The 20,460-nt window shown below is 44.3% G+C and overlaps 1 protein-coding gene across 2 annotated transcripts in view; it reads right to left on the reverse strand.

Annotated features, from left to right (window-relative positions):
* Window positions 1–230: 230 nt before the first annotated feature.
* The window catches only part of LOC138491162 (phospholipid scramblase family member 5-like), a 113,178-nt gene continuing 92,948 nt past the window's right edge, over window positions 231–20,460 (reverse strand). For both annotated transcript variants that reach the window (XM_069617538.1, XM_069617537.1), the window contains 2 exons: window positions 13,699–13,757; window positions 231–5,815 (listed from right to left, as the gene is read on the reverse strand). In XM_069617538.1, coding sequence (XP_069473639.1) covers window positions 5,789–5,815; window positions 13,699–13,757 — 86 coding nt within the window. In that variant the 3' untranslated portion in view covers window positions 231–5,788. The remainder of the gene's footprint in view (window positions 5,816–13,698; window positions 13,758–20,460) is intronic.

The following is a 20,460-nucleotide window of genomic DNA, read 5'->3' on the forward strand; positions in this document are numbered from 1 at the left end:
AGTGAGGACCCTGTTTAGCTTACTCATGGATGCAGGACTTAAGACCCATCACTCTGTTCTTGCAAATGTTGGAGGAGTCTGTTTGATCCGTTACATCAGTCACAAGTCTACGGATGTGACTTGCCCTGAAACATCCAGTACTTTTATTCTTTTGTCAACAAATTCTTTATTAAAGGCATCAAACAATACAAATACAGCATAGTCCTGAGTAAAATAACAAGGCTCAAACATTTTGTAGAATAATCCATTTTATTAACATAGATTATCAATATAAGGTATGACGCATTGGGTTTGGACCCTGCATGAGTCAAATTGAAAGGAATAGGACTTGCCGTTCTAAAGTTGGGAGAGGGGAAAACATATAACATATATTACAAACAAGAAAGTGAGGTAGTGGGAGGGGTCAAGGTGCAGGGTCAAAAGATGTGATAAGGGTACTGTTTTAAACCAAAGTAAAGCTATCATAGTAAATAATGTAATCTTTTTGACGTTAGGAAATCAGAAAACATTCTCCAATTCAATTCATATTTGTGATGTAATAATAGGATTGAAGCAATACATCCCTCAATTCTGTGTATAGAGCATATGAAATTCCACCATACATTATGATTAATTTGGTCAAACTTCTTCCAATTAGTTGTGATAACTTGAACAGCAATCACAATGAAAAGATCAAATGGATTTGACGAGTATATGTCTAAATGATGTTGAAAAAGAGCACTCCCCTGATATCAAATCTTAAAATGAAAAGGTTCATCTACTTTAAAGATACATTTTATGTTGCACCATATATTTTTCCATAGTCCATTTTCCAATAGACTTAAATTCTGAAAACATGTTTGAAAGAACCTTTAGCATCGTGACAATTCCAGCATTTGTTATCCAAGGATATCTTACATTTAAAAAGCATAGCCAGGGTAATAGAACATTCTGTGATGAAAAAATAAAAGTTTTGGTAAGATTAGCCGACACCGTTATGGTCAAGGTTTTTTTCCAGAACGATGGCCAGCTATAGTCTTTTAAAGTACGAGAGCAGTCTTGTTGCCATTCTTGCTGAGTTTTCCACTGAGGATTTTCCACCATGACATTGGTAAGTTCTATATAGAAGAGAGAGGCTGATAGCTGATAATTATACACATGATTTTGTCTGACCACACATGTTAGTTAGTATGAGGGATTCCATCACGGGTTCCAAATTCTCTATAACAGCACCCATTAATAGAAAGGTGATAAGAAAGACTTGGGAGTGAGGAATTTTTCTCTGAATTCAGTGAAGGCTTTTGATTAAAAAGTTGAGGTACACATTTAATTCCTTAAGTATCCAATTTTTCCATCAAATAACTTTGCCATTAATCAGTTTACGATTATTTGGCCATATGAATGGTGATATGAACTTGGGGGGGATTTGTAGAAATAAAGTACCTTCTAATCGGTTTGGCTGTAAATTGATAATTCTTATATTTACTAAATCTATTTTAGTACTAAATACATAATAGTCAGAGAAAAAGGCCAAACATATTGCTTTCCGACCGAACACAGGAAGGGGTGAAAAGATGTTCAGCTTGACGGAACCAGCACGGTGCTTGCTTTAATATAAAGGCAGAATGATATGAAATAAAATCTGGGAAACCCACTGCCCGCCTCCCCCCCCCACCACCACTCCATGTGGCTTTCTCCCTTAGTCTATTAAGGGAGATCCTATGTTATTTCTTACACAACAAAAAAGTGGCAAGACATGAGTCAACATATTTAAAGAATTTATTGGGAATTGGGACAGGGAGCATGAATCCATTCTACAAGATTATTGGGGATCATCATTTTAATGGATTGAAGATGGCCCCACCAGGATAAATATAGTGGGGACCAAGAATCTATGGAATTTTTAATTTTGGTTAATGCAATATTAGTATTTTCTTTAATAATATGTTGGATAGATGCATAAATGTGTAGTCCTAGATATTTGATGTTCTTAGGACACCATCTCATGCCATATAGTTGAACAAGATGTTTAGTACAATAAATATTAGAGGTAGAATTTCTGATTTGTCCATGTTCAATTTGTAACCTGAGGCTGAAGAAAAACTTGATACAATATCAAGCAAAATCCTTAAACTCATCTGAGGATTCTCAAGGAATAGAAAGATGATATCAGCATAGGCTGCCAGTTTGACATGGAAATCACCAAAAGATATTCCCTGGATACAAGGATGTAGTCTAATAGATTCTAAAAATGGTTCAAGTACTAAAATAAATAACAGGGGAGAAAGGGGACAACCTTGCCGTGTACCTCTGCCTCAAGGGAAAAAGGTAGACATCTGACCATTCATAAAAATAGAGGTTTTAGGGTTAGATTATAGAACTTTAACCATGGATATGAAAATCTCCTGAAACCCATGCCATTGCAGCGCATCAAACAAGTAGTCCCACTCTGCTCTATTACATGCTTTTTCAGCATCTAAGGCTACAGCTGCCTATGGATCACTTGAGAGGGTTGCAACCTTTAAGGCATTTAAAAAGATTCTAACATTGGATGCTGAAAGTCTTCCTTTTACATACCCAACCTGGTCTTGTTTAATTAACTTGGCCCAAAACAGGATAAGTCTATTTGCTAAGATATTTGGGAAGATTGTGCAGTCAGTATTGATTAGGGAAATAGGTCTATAACTTTTTGGCTACTCTCAATCCTTATTAGGTTTAGGAAATGCCAGATGCATAGCTTCAGTAAAGGTGCCTTCAGATTTTGAGTTTGACACAAAGTGAGAGAAAAGTTAATTTAGTTTTGCAGTAAGTAATGATTTGAAATGAGCATAGAAATCAATTGAAAATCCATCTGGTACTGGTGCCTTACCTTTTTTAAGCTCTTGTATAGCTTAGATAATTTCATTTTGCCTAATGGGTGAATTAAGTGATTCAAAATTAATAGTCGGACAATTTGACCGTGTAATATTTTGTAGGAAGGCAACAATGTTTGGATTATTAGGTGTAGATTCAGAGGAGTATAATTGATGATAAAATGTACTGAATGCATTAATAATTTCTTTATCTGCACACCTTCTCGTGCCATTTGAATCCTTTATTACTGTAATTCTACTTCTTTGTTTGATTTTTAAGGTAGGAAGCTAGGGATTTGCTCATTTTATTTGAGAATAAATAGATTTTAGGTTTATATTTACGCATATTAGCGCAAGAGTATTCAGAGGTAGGTTTATTATATTTTATTCTTAGCTGTAGTATATTAAGATGAATCACTTGCAAAGGATTAGAAATATATTGTTTCTTAAGGATTTTTAGTTTTCTTAAGATCTCATTAGATTTGCGTTTCATATCCTTCTTTTTTGCAACAAAAGACATTATTTCTCCTCTCAGTACTGCTTTATAGCAATCCCAATTATTAAGGACAGATGTATCTTCAGCTTTGTTAAGTTCATAATAATCATTGTGGACATTTGTTACAAAAGAAGCCAATTTTTCATCTTTTAATAGGGCTGAGTTAAAACTGTTTGATTTGGAAGCAGGATTAATATCAATAAGTTTAATGTGTACAGGGGAATGATCTGACAAGGATATACAAGCTATAAGGTTAGCAGTAATGAGTTGGCCAGGAAGATGTAATCAATTCTGGAAAAAGAATCATGGGGAATGGAGTGAAAGGGAAATTCCTTATCTGACAGATAATGTAAGCGCCAAGCATCAGCTAGGCTTAATTCAGAGATGAACTTTAGAAATTGATTATGGGACTTTAAGTTTTTAAAACATTTATATTTTCTATCAAAGAAAGGGTCTACTATTTCATTACAATCTCTGCATACAATAAGGTTTTGCATATTTGAACGGAGCAGACTGTCTAAGTTGTTTACAGAAAATAGAATCTGCATCAGGACCATAAATATTTAAAATTGAATAATGAATAGAATTAGTGAGATGGTTTAGAAGGATACATCTACCTGTGTCATCAGTTTCCGATCTAATGATTTTGCAATTCACATTTTTATTTACCAGTGTAATAACAGTTTTTTAATCCTGTGCAGCACTAGCAAATACTTTACCCAGCCAGAGCTTCTTAAGTTTAGCAGCTTCTCGGGCTGAGAGGTGAGTTTCTTTAATACAAACGATTGCAGGTTTTGTTCTGTTGAGATAAGAGAGTACTCTTTGTCTTTTGATGGGATTGGTAAGACCTTGAACATTCAAAGATGATATATTTATAGACCTAGTGCTTCAAAGGTAAACAATATGAGCTTGAAATAAATGGTAAACCCAGAATGGGGAGAAAATGAAGATAAGGATTTCCATATAATTTTGATATAGTAATCAATTATGACTGCTACGATACCCTTGGGGGAGAGACAAAAGGATAAGGAGAAACGCAAGGAGTGAGGGGTGATCAACAACAACATGAACATGAGTAAAATTAGATTATAACTCTTAGTAAGATAACTGTGTGGCTAGCAGGAAACGGCCAAAACATTTCATGTTTAAGATAAAAAATCAAAAATGAGGGTCAGGCTCCCAGCGCGAGACCAGGCCTTCCAAGGTAACACTCTTGCACCGTTATACTAGACGAGTCGAAGAAAAATTCCTTTCAAAGGTTTTAGGAAGCATTATTTGAAGAAGGACCGGTGTTATCCATCTCATCCAATCTTTGAGACTGAATAAATTGGCTTAGATCTCCAGGACTGTCAAAAGAAGTTGTATGAACTTGAGTTACTTTTAAAGATGCAGGATGAACCATGCCATATCTGGCCTAATTGTTTCAAAGCTGGCCTTGGAGCAAATATCCAGTGCTTCAGGTCAGATATTTTTCAGGGATTGGCTATTTCAGAATTCTATCTCCGACCCATCGTCCTCATTCTCTTTTGTCAGCAATTGCACATTTGGGTAGACTTTACCACAGGTAGTGTCTCTTTGGGGTCCCCCTGAAGGTTAGGACAAGGACTAGACTTAGAATTCACATCAGCAAGCAAGTTCAGCAAAGGCTCTTTTTCCCCCAACCCCATATAATCGGAAAGGTACCAATTCAACCCCCCTGCATAGTCTTCCCCTTTAGCGTTAAGAAGCAGCCTAAGCAAACTAAGATTGATCCTGTTTACCTTTGTACTCTACTTACCCTTCCTCCCACTGACTCCAATTCCTCCCATCTCCTCATACCCTACAGCCCTTTGGAGAATGTGCGACAAAGCTTTCTGTATGTTACTCTTAACAAAGAGATGTTCTATGACTATTTTTCTTCTGCTTCTCTACTTTTTAATTCATATACAAGAACATATGTGCTTTAAATTTTAATATTGTACCCTCAAAGTCCTACTTGAAGGGGTTGTGCTTGCTCGTGTTATTTGTTTTCACAGTGTGATATGGGGCCACTTTGAAAAATACTTCCAGAGCCACTTTCTGTTCCCAGTCCAACATTGCAGAAATTTTTCTTTTTTTAAGGAATTGCAGGCAACAACTATCTATCGTAAACCTGTTATGGCCAGGACACAATTTCAGACATGACTTCTCTTATTGTTATTTGATGGCTCAATCCAAGCTTTGCCCAAACCAGGTAAAGGCTAACCGGACCATGCAGCCATTGCAGTATTGCCAGGAATAACGGGGTCGACTTGCCAAAGGTGCCATATGTACTTAGCAGGAATGATCCATGGCCAGGAAGTCTTGTGCCACTTGTTTTTCACCAAACATGTTTTTGTTTTGGAGGGCAAACCATTCTCTTTTTCCATTATGTTCAGTGCCACAAATGTCCTGACGAGGCATCGTTTGAAGAGAAATCAGGCTTTGGGAAGGGTTTCCTTGTTCAACTCATCTCGAAGAACATATAGTTCTGTAAGAAAAGAAGGAAATACTATTATTCATAACTCTTGTAAGTGCCCCTACACATGTCCTGTTATAGAACTGTAGGTTAGAAAAAGAACTTTTGTAATTTGGAAATGTTCAAATGTTTAACTCATACTTGTAACGTCCTGTGCATTGAGTATCCTATTGAGATCAAACTTATCCTCCAAGCTTTAGTTTGGCCTGGTCTGGAATCTTTTCCCACAATCTAATGCTTTACCCCAACATGAAACCGCACCACACACACCCTTGTTTAGGACCAGTGCTTCCTCTGCCATGCGTCCACTTCCTAGTTCCCATCTGATCCTCTTCAGTCTCAAGAACACCAACATCACTAATGCAATCCTTGGGCCTCGTCAGTCTGGCTTTCATGCCTGTCACGGCACTGAAACTGCCATGCTGGATTTAAAATCCAGTCTAGGATCCATTATCGATCATGGCCATCCTACACTTTTGATGCTGTTAGATCTCTCCGCTGGGTTCGACTTGGTCGACCATGCGCTCCTGACAACTAGGCTACAATCCCTTGTCGGCTGCTCGAAACTCACCACACAATGGCTAGTCTCTTTTCTTTGTCCTCGGAACGCCTGCATGGTTATCCAAAATGCTTCCTCTATACCCTCTCTGCTCACACGTGGTGTCCCCCAGGGATCTTCTCTACCGCCCACCCTGTTTAATATTTATATTCTCCCCTTGCTTCTCATGCTTGACGACCTGGGTGTTCTGTATATTAACTACGCTGATGTCACCCAGGTCGTCCTTGAACTGTCTGGCTCCTACCCCACAGATTCCAAGGCCATCTATTCCATCATCCATTCGTGGATGAGCCAGAATTTCATGGCTCTGAATGCGGATAAAACCGAAATCCTCATTGCAGGATCAAGTCACATGTTAAAAAATCTCCCTAAGGAATATGACTCATTTACTATTGCTAATGTGTCTATTCCAGTGGCCCAAAGCGTTAAGACTCTTGGCGTCACCATTGACGCTGAGCTCTCAATGCACTTGCGTGTTGCTAAAACCAGGGCAACCTGTAGTTGGATCAACAGGCAACTTTGCACAATGCGCCCTTTTCTATCTGTCAGCAACATGTCCCTTCTTGCATCTGCCCATGTCAATTCCAGGTTACACTACTGCAATAGTCTCCTGGCATGCATGTCGGCAGCTAACATCGCCGCTCTCCAGACGACCTAAAATGGTGCAGTCCGAGCAGTGCTTGGTTTACCCAGGCTTTCCTCTATTACTGAAGCCAGGAAAAAATTGCACTGGTTGCCCATCAAGCATGGGGTATCCTTCAAGATACTCCTCTTACATTCAAATGCTTGATTGACTCTGCACCCATCTACCTGACATAGTGCATTCATCGCTATGTCCCTGGTCGATCACTCAGTTCCACTGAGCTCAGCCTCGCATTTGCTCAGTCAAATTTTCATCTTCAGTGTCGCTGCCCCTGCTCTGTGGAACTCTCTTCCTCTTAAGAGTTCCACCTCACTGATCAATTAAAAAAAGCCTTAAGACCCGTCTCTTCAGCACTCCTTAGTCATCACTTAACGGTCTCCTTCAGATTTCCGCTTCACACTTTTTATGTCACTGTCTTGTTTGTTTTATGTGCGCCGTGAGGCCTCCGGGCGATTTTGGCACGTTACTAAGAATTGAAATAAATAAATAAAAATATCTCTAGACTCCGTCGCATTGCCTGCTGCTCTCGGCCAAGCCCTCAATTCTCTGGACTGAGGGGATTGTCTGTACTGTGATGCTCTCTCTGAAAAGGCACTCTTCACACTGTTCTACATTGGTCGGCAACTGCCCCTTGGGCAAGCAGTGTCATTCTATCATTTATTTTGCAATAGTGTTACAAAGGTAGACTGTGCCTTTGGAATGGCAAGCCCTTAAGGCTTGTCGACCAGCCTAATTCCAGGTGGGTGCAGATATCCAATGCATAGGAGAATGTTGGCTACTATGCTATAACCAGGTTTTGAATTAACCTGAATCACTGGCACTGCTTTTAGCCCATCTGTACCATTGTAAAAGGGGTCCCGCCGTATACAAATCAATCAGGTACTGAACTGTTAGGCCAGGTCCCCTTTACACGAAAACACAAGCACCCCAGACATGTTTTGGCCTTGTTGGGCTTCATCAGTGAGGTGCTGCTTTGGCGAGAAGGGACCAATATCTGGACATACTCTCTCTTACATAAGGAGACAAACTATAACCCAAAAAGTGATGGGTGGAAGGTTTTGAATTAATCTGGACCACTGGCATTGCTCTAGGCAACCTTCCACACCATTTAGCCCATTGCAAAAGGGGTCCAGCCATATGTAAATCAGTCAATCATGTGGGTACTGTCAACCTTAGGAGTAGCCCAGCCCCAAACTGCTAGGCTATTTACATGTAGCTGTGGCTATGGGGGACTGAGGTTTGTAGCTAATCTCTGCTCCTTTCCGCAAGTTCTGTAGGAGATTGCGGGTCTTGCATACAGTGGCAACTGGGAGCAGAATGTAATGGTCGGAGTTCTTTTCCTGTTCTGCTCCTGCAGGCCTTTGGGAAGTGGCATTTATTCATTCGCTTTTTATAATGCTTATTCGCGTTTTCTATTTAAAAGTTTGGAAAGCTAATTTATACAGAATCTGAGAGTATAAACACAGTTCGTATTGGCTGGGGTCTACAAGGTGATCATCAGACCTACCCTGACATATCCCTCCCCAGCATGGATGACCTGCCATGAGTGACACCGGAAGAGTCTTCAGATAGTCCGGAACAAGGCCCTGCCGATAGCTTCTGGAGCACCTCTCTTTGCAAGGATAGCTGACCTTCACAGATATATTTTATTTTGTACACACAGGGTTTCAAAGCGCGACAAGGCAAGGGAGGGGAACAAGGGAGAACAAAACCACGTACTTACTAGGCCCAGTGACATTGAGAACGTGCAAGTGCATGGGAGGGGGAGAGGAAAAGTGCATGGAAGGGGGGAGAAGTGGAAAGTGCAGAGCTAAGGAGAAACAGATAAATAATAATAATACATAAATAATAAAGGCAACAAAGGGTGGTAGTGCAGCCAGCAAGTGCTGGGTTTAAGGCAGCAGACAGGGTAGGCCTGATAAGTGAAGGAAGAAAAAGGGGGGCTGTATGGGTACAGATACAGGCCCAAGTGCAAGGGGTGGCCCGGAGGCGGTGCAGGTGGCAGTGTGAGCAGGTTCCTGGGCCCGGCGGATAGAGGGTGGCCAGGTGCACAGTGCCAGAAGAGAATAGATCAGCAGGGCAGAGGGTGGGCGAAGGAAGAAGCAAGCAAAGAGGAAGGTCTTGAGGTGTTTGCGGAACCAGAGATGGTTCTCCTCAAGTTTTAGAGTGGCAGGGAGGCTGTTCCAGAGGGAGGCACCAGCCGAAGACAGAGATCTACCCCGAGCTCGTTTCTTTGAAAAATGACTGACCTTGAGGGAGTTCAAGGTAGAGGAGCGAAGAGCTTGTGAAGGGAGGTACAGAGAACTGGACATTAACATGTTGGATGAACACCTAGCAAAGCGGAACAAGAACTTCTGCCAAGGACTGGATCCGAACCCTCTGATAAGAAGATTCACTGCCAGCATTGCAAACGCTTTTGACCGCTACCCATGGCCCATCATGGCGAAGACTCTGTGAAACCAGCACTACTGTGACAAGTCCACACAGACCAAGAAGAATCCTAACACACGACTACTACTCAACCTGAGAAGATGGAGTATTAAGGCTCAAGACTGGGTATCCAAAAATCGCCGCTGGTGGATAAAATCTGTCAGCAAGAAGAGGAAAGACGAGTGGGGTCTGCAATGTTTGTCACCTGAGGTTATGGTCTACAACTCCCGTGATCTGTCACCATTGAGTATGGTGACTAAGGCTAACCCTATGTCTTGCATAATGTGATTAGACTGTGGCTTAATGACATTTAAAGAGCACCAGTTTCCTGGAGTTTTGTTTTCAGAGTAGAATGTTCCCCATAAAGTTGATCATGTTCTTGGGTATGGAAGAAGACCTAGACTCTGAATATTGTGCCTTGTAATGGACTATGCAGTCTCCTCTCATGACATGCTCCAAGCTCAACAGATATCCCACGTTCAAGTGAGATTTCATTTTCCAAACAGTTGATCTGGTTCATTATTTGGTGGGATGTACAAGCCCCCAGCTAAAACGATGCATGTTCAATTCAACCCTAGCACATTTATATTTCAGTTTTAGACAAAGGTTTCAAGCACAGAGCATCACATCACCATTTCTTTACCTATGCACCTTCTCAGAACTTCTAGAACCAAGGTACCCTGGTCGTCTATGTCACATCTGACCAGGGGCACGGGTGAGCGCATGGTAACACAGATGTTACCAGACTCACATTGTGCACAGTGGAAACAACTTTACATGGCAATCTGCAGAAATGGAGTCCCCACAGAGCTCCACACTTTGCCCAGGATACACTCGTTTCTGGGGTGATCCTGTCTGGAATAAGGATAGGACGTGGTGGTGGGTTTGTGTGGTGTTACTTAAGGCGCTCAAGGACCCTTCAAATTGCTTGAAAGATGCAGAGTGGAGAGGTCCCATGGAAGAAGTCCTCCAGAGAGTAGTGCAAGCTCACGTCTCACTAGTCTGCAACCGGCCTACAATGGCGAGGGGAGGCTAGTTCAGATCCTTCCATCGGTTAGTCATGGTTTCTCTCTAAATTGGAGATCTCGAAGCGGGCAGTTTTTTTAAAAATACACTGCTGTTACGTAAAAAAATGCGTACATAAAATTTTACATAGATTGGTGGGGGAGGGGGAGTCTGGGTTTGAAATCAGTAGGAGATCAAACATTAACCGCAAGGAGCAACATTAATTTGTGAAAACTACAGTATGTGCAAGACACGCCGATTTCATCTACAATATGCCACCAGGTTCCGGGAGATAAAACAAGCCATTTTCTAAGAGAAAGGAATGTGAGTTCTAGGAGACCTTCAGGAATAAGCTCCACAACGGCCATGTGCTAAATGTAGAAGGCAGTTTATCCCTTTTGATGCAGATTCTCTGTAAGCATCAGAAATAATGGCCAACTTCAGAAATTCCTGACGCTTCTTCCGGACTTGATGGCACTCTATGATTGAATTCTCTTAAGGATGAAATCAAAGTCTCAGAACCATTTTCAAGTGATGTGCTACCGACGCGGCTGAGTAGCCTGGATGGATTGAAACAGAGAGGTACATGTAAGGAAGCTTGTGTTGAAAGTAATGGAAATAGAAAAATATGAATGGAAAAAGATGGAAATAACTAATTTTCTTTGATTTGTTAAACAAATTGCAGCTCAAATTGTATTTTGTCAGGTGTTTTATTAGTTTGGCATTGATTTAGCAGTTTCATTTTATTAAATTACTTTGAGGGTCTATACAGTGTGTACAAGATCCACGTTGGTGTCAGAGTGCGGTCCAGGAGAATTCAATACACACAATAAAGTAGACAGAAAATCATTGATGTTAAAAACTGCTGAACAGGATGGGGAGGGGGCAAAGCATAGACCATATGCACAGCTGGTCATGATATTTAAGGGTTTGGAGTGACTCAAGACAACGCACTGCTGCGTTTTGTAGAAGTAGTCTTTTAGGAAAAAGATGGAACCCCCCCAGATCGGCGCCCTTTCTTTTCTTTTTACCGTTACCCATCTATAAAAGTATAGGTTCGGAATTGGGGAAACCATCAACACCCTTCTAACTTTTCTCATTTGCTCCCAACCATATTTGGCTACAAGTGGGTTTTTTGTAAAAGATTTTATATTCTATCCTTTATGGAAATTGTGAGTTGTTATATGCTCATTCATAGCTTTAGTGAATAAAATCCAGGAACGACCGCTACATGAACAAATGCAAACCCGGAACAGAGCAAACAAAAACTACATTTCATCCACATCACAATAAGGCAACAAAGCATTGACAATAAACATTAAAACGGGTTAAAAGTAACGCATACACCGCCGCCATATTAATCAATCTGCCATGCCTAAAAAATAATTTCTAATTTTCCATGCTTTTCCAAGAAATGCGCCTAGATGCCTCCGCGTTAAGTGCGCTATAAAAATGTCTAAATAAATATGCGAATGAAGACGGCAGAGCGTCCCCTGGATCCGGTATATAGAAAGATCTCAATGTAGGTTTGAGCCGGATGCTTTTTGGCGTCCTCTGGAAGGGGCAAAAGGAAGTGTGCAACACTTTCCTCCCATGATGCACAGCGTAAACCGTATGGAGGACGGCTGCGATCCCAAGTTGCTGTGAATGAGAATCGAGCTAAAATTCCCTAGCACAGCTTTATAAATAGGATTTTTGGGGTGCGGAGCAGATCTAAATATTTTTCAGAAGCTATAATAACGTGTATGGCAGGATGTTGAATAGTTGGGATTTGAGCTTTACCATTATGTAGGATGCCCTTCAAAAGCCTCTCTTCATTAAGCATTCAGTAAAGGGCTCTTGGAGTAGGTATTACAGATCCATGGGTCTTTCCAAAGGGGAACCAACCTCAGAGATACTCGCATTGCTTTCACGCACCACAAGCAATGACATTTCTCGGCTCCTTCAAAGGCCAGAACATCAGCGAGGTAGTTCACTATTATTCCATGTTTGAAGGAACTGGCTGACAGCATGGCAAAGAATTCCCCGACATGGGATGGTGGCCCGTTGGGGACTGCGCATTCATGTACTGCGCACAGCGGAAATATGTGGATTTGTCGCAGGAAAAAGCAGCAGGGGGTGAGGAAGGAGTTTGGGGGGTGAGGTATGTGTATGTATGTGTGTGGGTAGATGTTTATGTTGTGTGCATGTATGTTTTTAAGAAAGGGGGTGGGTCAAGGGAATAGGCATTTGGCGGTCGGGGGTGGCGGATTGTCCGCACGTACTCGGGAGGATAGCTCAGGGGCAACACGCTCGCCTTGGAAGCAAGATGATGCAGAGCAACATGGGTTCAAGCCCTTGCTCTGCGCTTAGAAACCTCTGGGTATTAAGCGTGTTATAAATAATCTATCATATCATACAAGATTGAGGGAGCGAACAGGCGATGTGGGATTGTCCCACGTATTGGGGTACTGGACGGAAAGGGCACTACAATCGAAAAAAAAGATTCCCTGCAGAGCCGATATCGGACCAGATGAAACTGGATTCAATGAAATTGGCCTGTGGGGAATTAGCCTAGATCCTGTTTGAAGCCAGTACAAATGTTTAAGACTAAAACAATACCCAAATAACTCACTCTATATTGACTGGAATAGAGGGAGCTCTATATCGAAGATACGATCATCTTTTAAAAACGGTATTTTTTGTGCTCAAGTGCTTGAATATTGCATTGTCCCCACATGTGCATCATAAGAACTTGCTGCTAAATCGTGGTCCTTATACACCCCCAAAGCTGGTGAGAGTGATCTACCCACAAAGAGGTTGGTTATGGTTTCACCTCTTCTAGAAGGTCAGGCCGCTTTCCTCTCTCTGAGCTGACCACGGTGTAGATCTATTGCACAATAAACTCAGTCCAATTGTACACATAGCTCCTCTACCATGTCCTTCTCGTGCCTTCCTGAGCATGTTATCTATCCCTCGTCCTCATCCCAACTATCTACCCGACTTTGCGTCTCCCTACCACTACTGAATGTTCTATCATATTACTCCTTTGCCTCTCTGACAGGCAAAGCTCTTCTAAGGCATTAAATGTGGCAGGAGGCGCTATACAAATAAAAGATAAGATGACATTTGGATCGCCAGATAGTCAAAGCTATCCACCGACTGGAGAGGTTCCTCTCCATGACGGTGTAGGCGGATATCTCTGAAAGGATGACCGGCCATAACCTTCTCTCGAAGCAGACCGCATTAAAAGTATGTATTTGTTGGTTCGTTACTCACCAGCAGAAAAACGGCTGCCAACAGCAGGGCTCGGTCGCAGGTGTTCAGTGCTGCTGAAACTGCAATGCAACAAAGGAAAAGTTCTTTTCAAGCAAAGCAATTGTAGGTTAAATCCCCTTTTTACGCAGACACGGTCCACACCCCCGCACACCAACCCTTATGGAAACCACTTTCTTGTTGCCAATTGATGAATAAAGCGGGACGGGTAGAAATCGATATGTTCAGAGTATATATATATATATATATATATATATATATATGCTACACCAGCATACGTGCTCCACTCAAGTTAAAAGTACGAAATGGTATGCCACAGAGTGGCGGCATCAGCAAAACAACACATTTTGCAACTTACTTGTTGCTTGTTCACATTATCCAATCCCCGGTAGCCCCACATTCAAATAAGAAAACACATAATGTCACATGGCAGAGGTGCTCAACAGCTAGTGAGTTAACCGAGTACTGAAACTCCACAGTGCTTGGTCGATCATTAGTGTTGATTACAAGAGATCAGGTTAACCTTATATCATCCATTTTGAGTGGGGAATGTTCGAAATGAGCATTATGCTATCCCACATACAGAAGCAGAGAAGAATTCTGCACACATCAGTTACTGCGCCACAATAATGTCGCGTGAAGCACCAGCACTGGAGTTTGCAGCGCCCGCATTTCTCATGAGTCTGTAGGGACTCTTTCTACCACTACGATATTATGTACTTCAGAATACAGCAGATTAGTTACTGCCCTGATTTGATAAAGGCATACTAAGAATGCTGAAACACGTGTCATCTTAAAGGGCCACATTAAAGACTTAACACATAAAACAAACCAGCCTTTGGAAACCTGTTTATTATTGTGGTGCAGTAACTGATGTGTGCAGAATTCTTCTCAATTTTGACAAACGGAGTAGGGGAATTCTTTGTCTCTGTTCCCTGCATGCACCATTGCGACACTACTAAAACCTATAGGCATCCTTAGGAGTCGCAGAGGTCTAAGAGTGATTTGGCGGAAATGTTCCCTGTGTCTTCTTTCACATACGGAAGCAAGTTGATAGATGTTGGAGAGCAAACAAGGTCGTGGCCCCTTATACGAGGGACGACCTTAAGAGAGGAAAAGGACGGATGGGGCACAAGGGATGAGGGAGGAAGTAGAGCAGCTACCAGAGCCGGGCAGTTTCCATCTATGAAAAGTCTGATCTATGTAAAACGCATCAAAATAGGTCCATCCCTGTTTCTCTAAAACCATTAAGGACCACATTGACACACTTGCGCTGGCCCTTGCTGATTTCTGCAACCTCTGCTTTCCCTCTGGCTCTATCCCCACCCCTCTTAAACACTCCCTTGTGCATCCTTTCCTCAAGAAATCCACTGCAGATCCGTCATGTCCGGGAACTACTGCCCAATTTCCATGACTTCCTATTTGGGCAAGCTCCTGGAAAAGCTGGTCATCTCTCAGCTTAATCTCCATTCCGACTCTGTTGGCTCCCTCCATGACCACCAATCTGGCTTCAGAGCTGCCAGAAGTATGGAAACTGCTCTCCTGAACATCCGTGAAAAACTGCTCTCCAACCTTGATTCTAACATTCCCTCTGTCCTCATCCTACTTGATCTCTCCTCGGCGTTCGACACGGTCAACCATACCACCCTGCTCAATTGTCTTTGTGACAACCTCGGTATCATTGATCAGGCTCTGGCCTGGCTGACCTCTTTTCTCTCTGATCGACCCTCCCAGGTACAACTTGGGCCCTTCCTATCTTCTATCTTCCTCTCCACATGTGGTGTCCCCCAGGGGTCTATCCTCTCACCCTGGCTTTTCAACCAATACCTGGCAACTCTCGCTTACTGCATCTCAAAGTTCTGGTCAACTTTCCAGTGCTATGCTGACGACACCCAACTCATTTTCAGGCTTCCTTCAGTCTCCTCCTCTCCTTCTCTTATCTCCGATTGTCTAATCACCATTCAAAATTGGTGTGCCGCCAATGATCTATGTCTAAATGCCAACAAGACTGAGATCCTCTTATTGGTACACCATCTCCATCCTTTCCTCGACTCTCTGGTTGGCCTCCCTTGGCTCTCCTCCCACCCCCACCTGCATGGCTAAGAACCTTGGGGTTATCTTTGACTCTACACTTTCCTTCTCCGCACACGTCTCTGATGGCTCCAAAAAATATTTTTTACTTCACCTCCTTAGATGTACTCTGCCTTTCCTCTCCTTCCCTCAAAAGCTCACGGTCTCCCAAGCTCTGGTTCTTTCCAGACTGGATTACTGTAACAGCCTCTTTCTAAATCTGCCTGCCTCCACTCTCCGCCCTCTACAACTAATCCAGAACAAGACTGCAAGACTTGTCCTTGGTCTCAAGCCCTGGGATCGTATCCATCCAGCCTTGAAATCCCTTCATTGGCTCCAGTGAATGCAAGGATTGCATTTAAAACCCTCTGCATTGTCCACAAGGCTTTCTGGGCCCCGGGTCCAAAATACCTTCAACTATCCCTCTGTAAATAACTCCCCTCTCGAGCCCTTCACTCCTCTACTTTTAACGCTCGAAACACTTGTGTACGAGCGCGATAGAAATACAATATCAATCAATCAACTCCCTCAGGGTTAGTCGTTTTGCAAAAAAACAAGCTGGGGTAGATCCCTGTCTTCGGCTGGTGCCTCCCTTTGGAACAGGCTGTGTCTCTAGCACGGCTACGACCAGCGTCCTCAGACGGCGCGGACGGACCGGAGCCCTGCGATTGAAAAATCACCAACATCTCCTTTCGGAAGGAATCCCATTCCTCAGGAGTGGAATGCTTGTTGGGACAAGCAACCCGCCGACGGGCGGAGTCCTCGAAAGAGGACGGGGAAGGCGACCTATGACAGCGCTTCCTGGAATGCCTCGAAGAGGCAGAGGAATGGTGGGACCGACTCCCAGACCGAGAACCCCCAGACTCACGACGACGATGCGGAGAGTCGCCCCCCGAATCGTCCATCGAAAGACCAGTGGAACGCGACTTCCGGGTCTTGGCCACCTTACCGACCGACAGCTTCTTCTTACGCTCCCGCAAGGCCTTCGTTGTGAGCGATTGGCAGTCGACACAGTCGTCCGTATCATGGTCCTCCCAGAGGCACCAGAGGCAAGCGTCGTGTGTATCCGTCAGCGACATCTTGGACTTGCACACCCGACACTTCTTAAACCCGGACCGCGGGGTGGAAGAAGCCAAAGACATCATACGATAGCAATGAAGAAACAGGTTCGAAGAACCGAAAGAACAGGATTCAGTAGAATCGAGGCACGCCGAGACCTCCGAAGCGAACACGTTCGCGGAAAAAACGGAACTGAGGCTACGGGTGTCGTGCGTCCTACTTATAACATCCGGTGACATCGGCTCGACGGAGGCCCTCGAGGACCACATATCGACGTCATCGACGCAGACGCCAAAAGGTTTTCCAAAGCAGCACAGTCGTGGTGATTACTGTCATAGATATGGAATACGTCGGAGGACCCAATCCCCTCAAAATTGCACTTTGCACTTTAAAGGCTTTTTAATAATTCAAGGCTGCTATTATAAATGTATTCTGCGTGTGGAATATGAATACCCCATATAATAGCACATGTGATTTTTAATTGCACTTTGCACTTCGTATTCCAGCTTCTGCAGGTTATGCTTCAGATGCTAGAATGACTATTGCCTTGTTGACTGCACATTGCATATTACACAATGGCTTCTGCGCTGTGCACTTTCTAGGCGGATAGTGACCCGAGTTGTGAGGCTTACCCAGGCTTTGCCGAGAGCACATTACTAACCTTTACCAGTGAATCTGCCATCCCATCCGCATAATGCAGTTTGGGACATGCAGCATTTATACATGATGCTGTCCATTTGCCCAAAAAAAACAATGTACAATTGTTATTGCCTCAATATAACAAAATCGTAAGCTGCCACAATGCAGCTACTCTGCGTAGTGAAGTGAACCTCTGCATGCAGAGCGAATGGGATGTCTTAATTGCACTTCGCACCTTAAATCCCAGGCTAGGTATTATGCGCTTTGGTACAGATTTGAATTTCATGCTGCAAGAATGATTCATGTTATGCTAATTGCACAATGTACACTGTATATAGTGGCTCATGCACCTGGCATTTTAGAGGCCAACAGTAACCTGTCATTGCGATACTTATTAAGATGTGTCTAAGAGCGCATTAGTAACTTTTCTCTGCGCATGCGCAACGTAGAAGGATTTGCTGTTCAATCTAGGCGTGGTAGTTTGGGTTAAAGAGAGGGATGTAGAGAATTCAAACATTGTGTTTGTTATGCTTCGCATTCTTTCTGACAACGTACATTGTTGTGGCCTCCATTTGGATAACGATATAACGGCAACAGGCTTCCTGGGGTGCTCAATGCTACACAGGAGCCGATCCACAATGCAACCGCCTTTATTTCCCTTTACATGGAAACTGCCAGGCTTTGGTAGGCCCTCCTCTTCCTCTCTCATCCCTCGTTCCCCGTCCTTCCGTTTCCTCTCTTAAGGTTGTACCTGGTTTAAGGGGGACCGACCTTGGTTGCTCTCCACATCTCCACCCTGCTTATCTAGGTGAGACAGTGGCCTTTGCTACATTTCAGTGATGCCTCACAGGGATGGTATCTTCCTGCTTGCTTATGGTGTCATCTCTTTAGTGTCACTCGTTCGCATCTCTCTCGTCCGCTCGGTGGCCAAGGGTTTGGACGGTGCCTGTCATTTGGCGGATCATTCCTCCTTTGGTCTTCCCACGGATGAGTCTCCTCTCGCCCCTACGTTCCTCGGGTTGCTCGTCATCCCTTGTGATGGGAAGGGGATCCCTTCCCTGCACACTTGTTCAAAGTGATCTCTCTGCCCACATCTGGCACACCAGTCCCTTATCGCTGGGCACAATCCGCTGTGGGGGAACTGCAGCCCACATCGGTAGCACATCCTCTCTTTCCCACCCATCAGCGCCATGGTGTTTTGGGGTTTTCTATTGTAGTTGGCTTGTTCACGTGGCCAGATTGCACGATGAGTGGATATGGCTGCCACCTGCTCACTTCCAGTTGGCTTTTCTATCTCTGCGGCTTGGTGGTCAACCCTTTCGTATGCTTGGTCTAGATCCAGGATGGCCGCAAGCGGGAGGGGCTCCTTCAGGTGGTGCTTCCTGAATATGGGTGGGGTGCACCCCTCTATCATCCGTCGGGATATGGCCTCTTCGTCATTGAAGTTTGCAAAGTCACAATGTGTGCTCATCTTTTGTAGCCTGATGACCAAGCAGTCTATTGACTCCTGGGGAAGCTGTTGAAACTTGTATAAAAGGTATCTTTCAAAGTCTTTGTTCGGTTTGGCAAGTAGCTTCTTGTTGAGAGTAGTGATGGCCATCCCATATGTTGTGCTCTCTTTTGATGGGATTGTCTTGAGGATTCCTCTGATCTCACTCCCCGCGATGTTTGTGAAGACCCCCAGCAGCATTGTGGGATCATCTTCTCCTAGTGCTTTCATGTAGTCCTTAAAGTCGACTAGCCACTCTTCCCATCTGGGTGCCTGGTCCTGATGCGGCTGCAGTTGAAACGGTTGTGGTTGTCTGAGGAACGCTTCTCTGGCTGTCCTCGCACAACTGTTCATTCTTGGGATTCTCTGTTCTTCCCCCATTGTGTGTTGTTGGCTGGCGTCTAGTCTACCCCCTGTCACTTCTGTGTTGCTTACCTCGCTTCCTCTCCCGTTCCACTATCCTCTTTGCATTTCTTATGAGGTTAGCTCCCGTGCACGCTTGCACCCCTGGTGCCTTTGTGTGGCTACTCCGCTCCTGTCCTCTGGGTGTGCCACCCGTCCTTTCCTTGTGGGTCATCCACCCCTTTGTTCCTGCTCACAGGGTCATCCTCTCTGTGGGGCGGAGAGCCCTTCCTAGCTGCACTGGGCGGATTGCCCTTGTCCTCAATTCCAATAGGCGGACTACCTTTATCCTGCAGCTGGGATCAGACTGTCCTGCACTGGCGGGTTGGGCGTGGTGCCCTTTCTGTCCGGCACTGGGCAGATTGCCCTTGTTCCGAGGCTGGGATCAGCCTGTCCAGTTTATTTGAGGCGGAATGCCTTTCCTCCCCTGCACTGGGCAGATTGACCCTTCCTCCGCTCCAGCGGGCGGATTGCCCTTATCCTGAGGCTGGGATCAGCCTGTCCTGTGCTGGGCGGATTGCTGGTGCTCTGAGGCTGGGATCAGCCTGTTGAACAGCAGGCTGGGATCAGTCTCTCCATGAAGTGGGATGTTGCTCCTTCATTTTAGTGGGCGGGTTGCCCTTCCTTCTTGGCCTCTGCCAATCACTTATGCGTGGCGGCACCCTGCCACCATCTTCCTCACACCCTGCACGGCCCCCACAGCACAGGACTGCTGGTGTGGGTCTGGGTTGCGGCCAGGTACTGTGACGCTCGCCTCATGGTGGTGCATGGACCACCTCGTTTGCAGCGGATCGCTCACCTCGTGGTCCTGGAGCAGGGGAACACCTTCTGGTCCGCGCACGGCAACCCTGCTCAGCTGCTGCTCCTCTACCCTCCGTGGCACCCAACGTCTCTACTGTGGGCGCATGTGATTTTGGCGGACTGCCGTCGTCCCTCAGCCTAGGTCAGACGGACTGCGGGTTTGGATCATCCACTCATCGGCAGTTTTTGTGGCCTCCATTTGGACCACAATATAACAGCAACAGGCTACCCAGCCCTTGCTGGCCCTGGGATGGGGGGTGCTCAATGATACACAGGAGCCGATCCGCAATGCAACCTCCTTTATT

This window comes from Ambystoma mexicanum, chromosome 10 (genome assembly GCF_040938575.1).
Source record: "Ambystoma mexicanum isolate Mex_15411 chromosome 10, UKY_AmexF1_1, whole genome shotgun sequence".
Classification (NCBI taxonomy): domain Eukaryota; kingdom Metazoa; phylum Chordata; class Amphibia; order Caudata; family Ambystomatidae; genus Ambystoma; species Ambystoma mexicanum.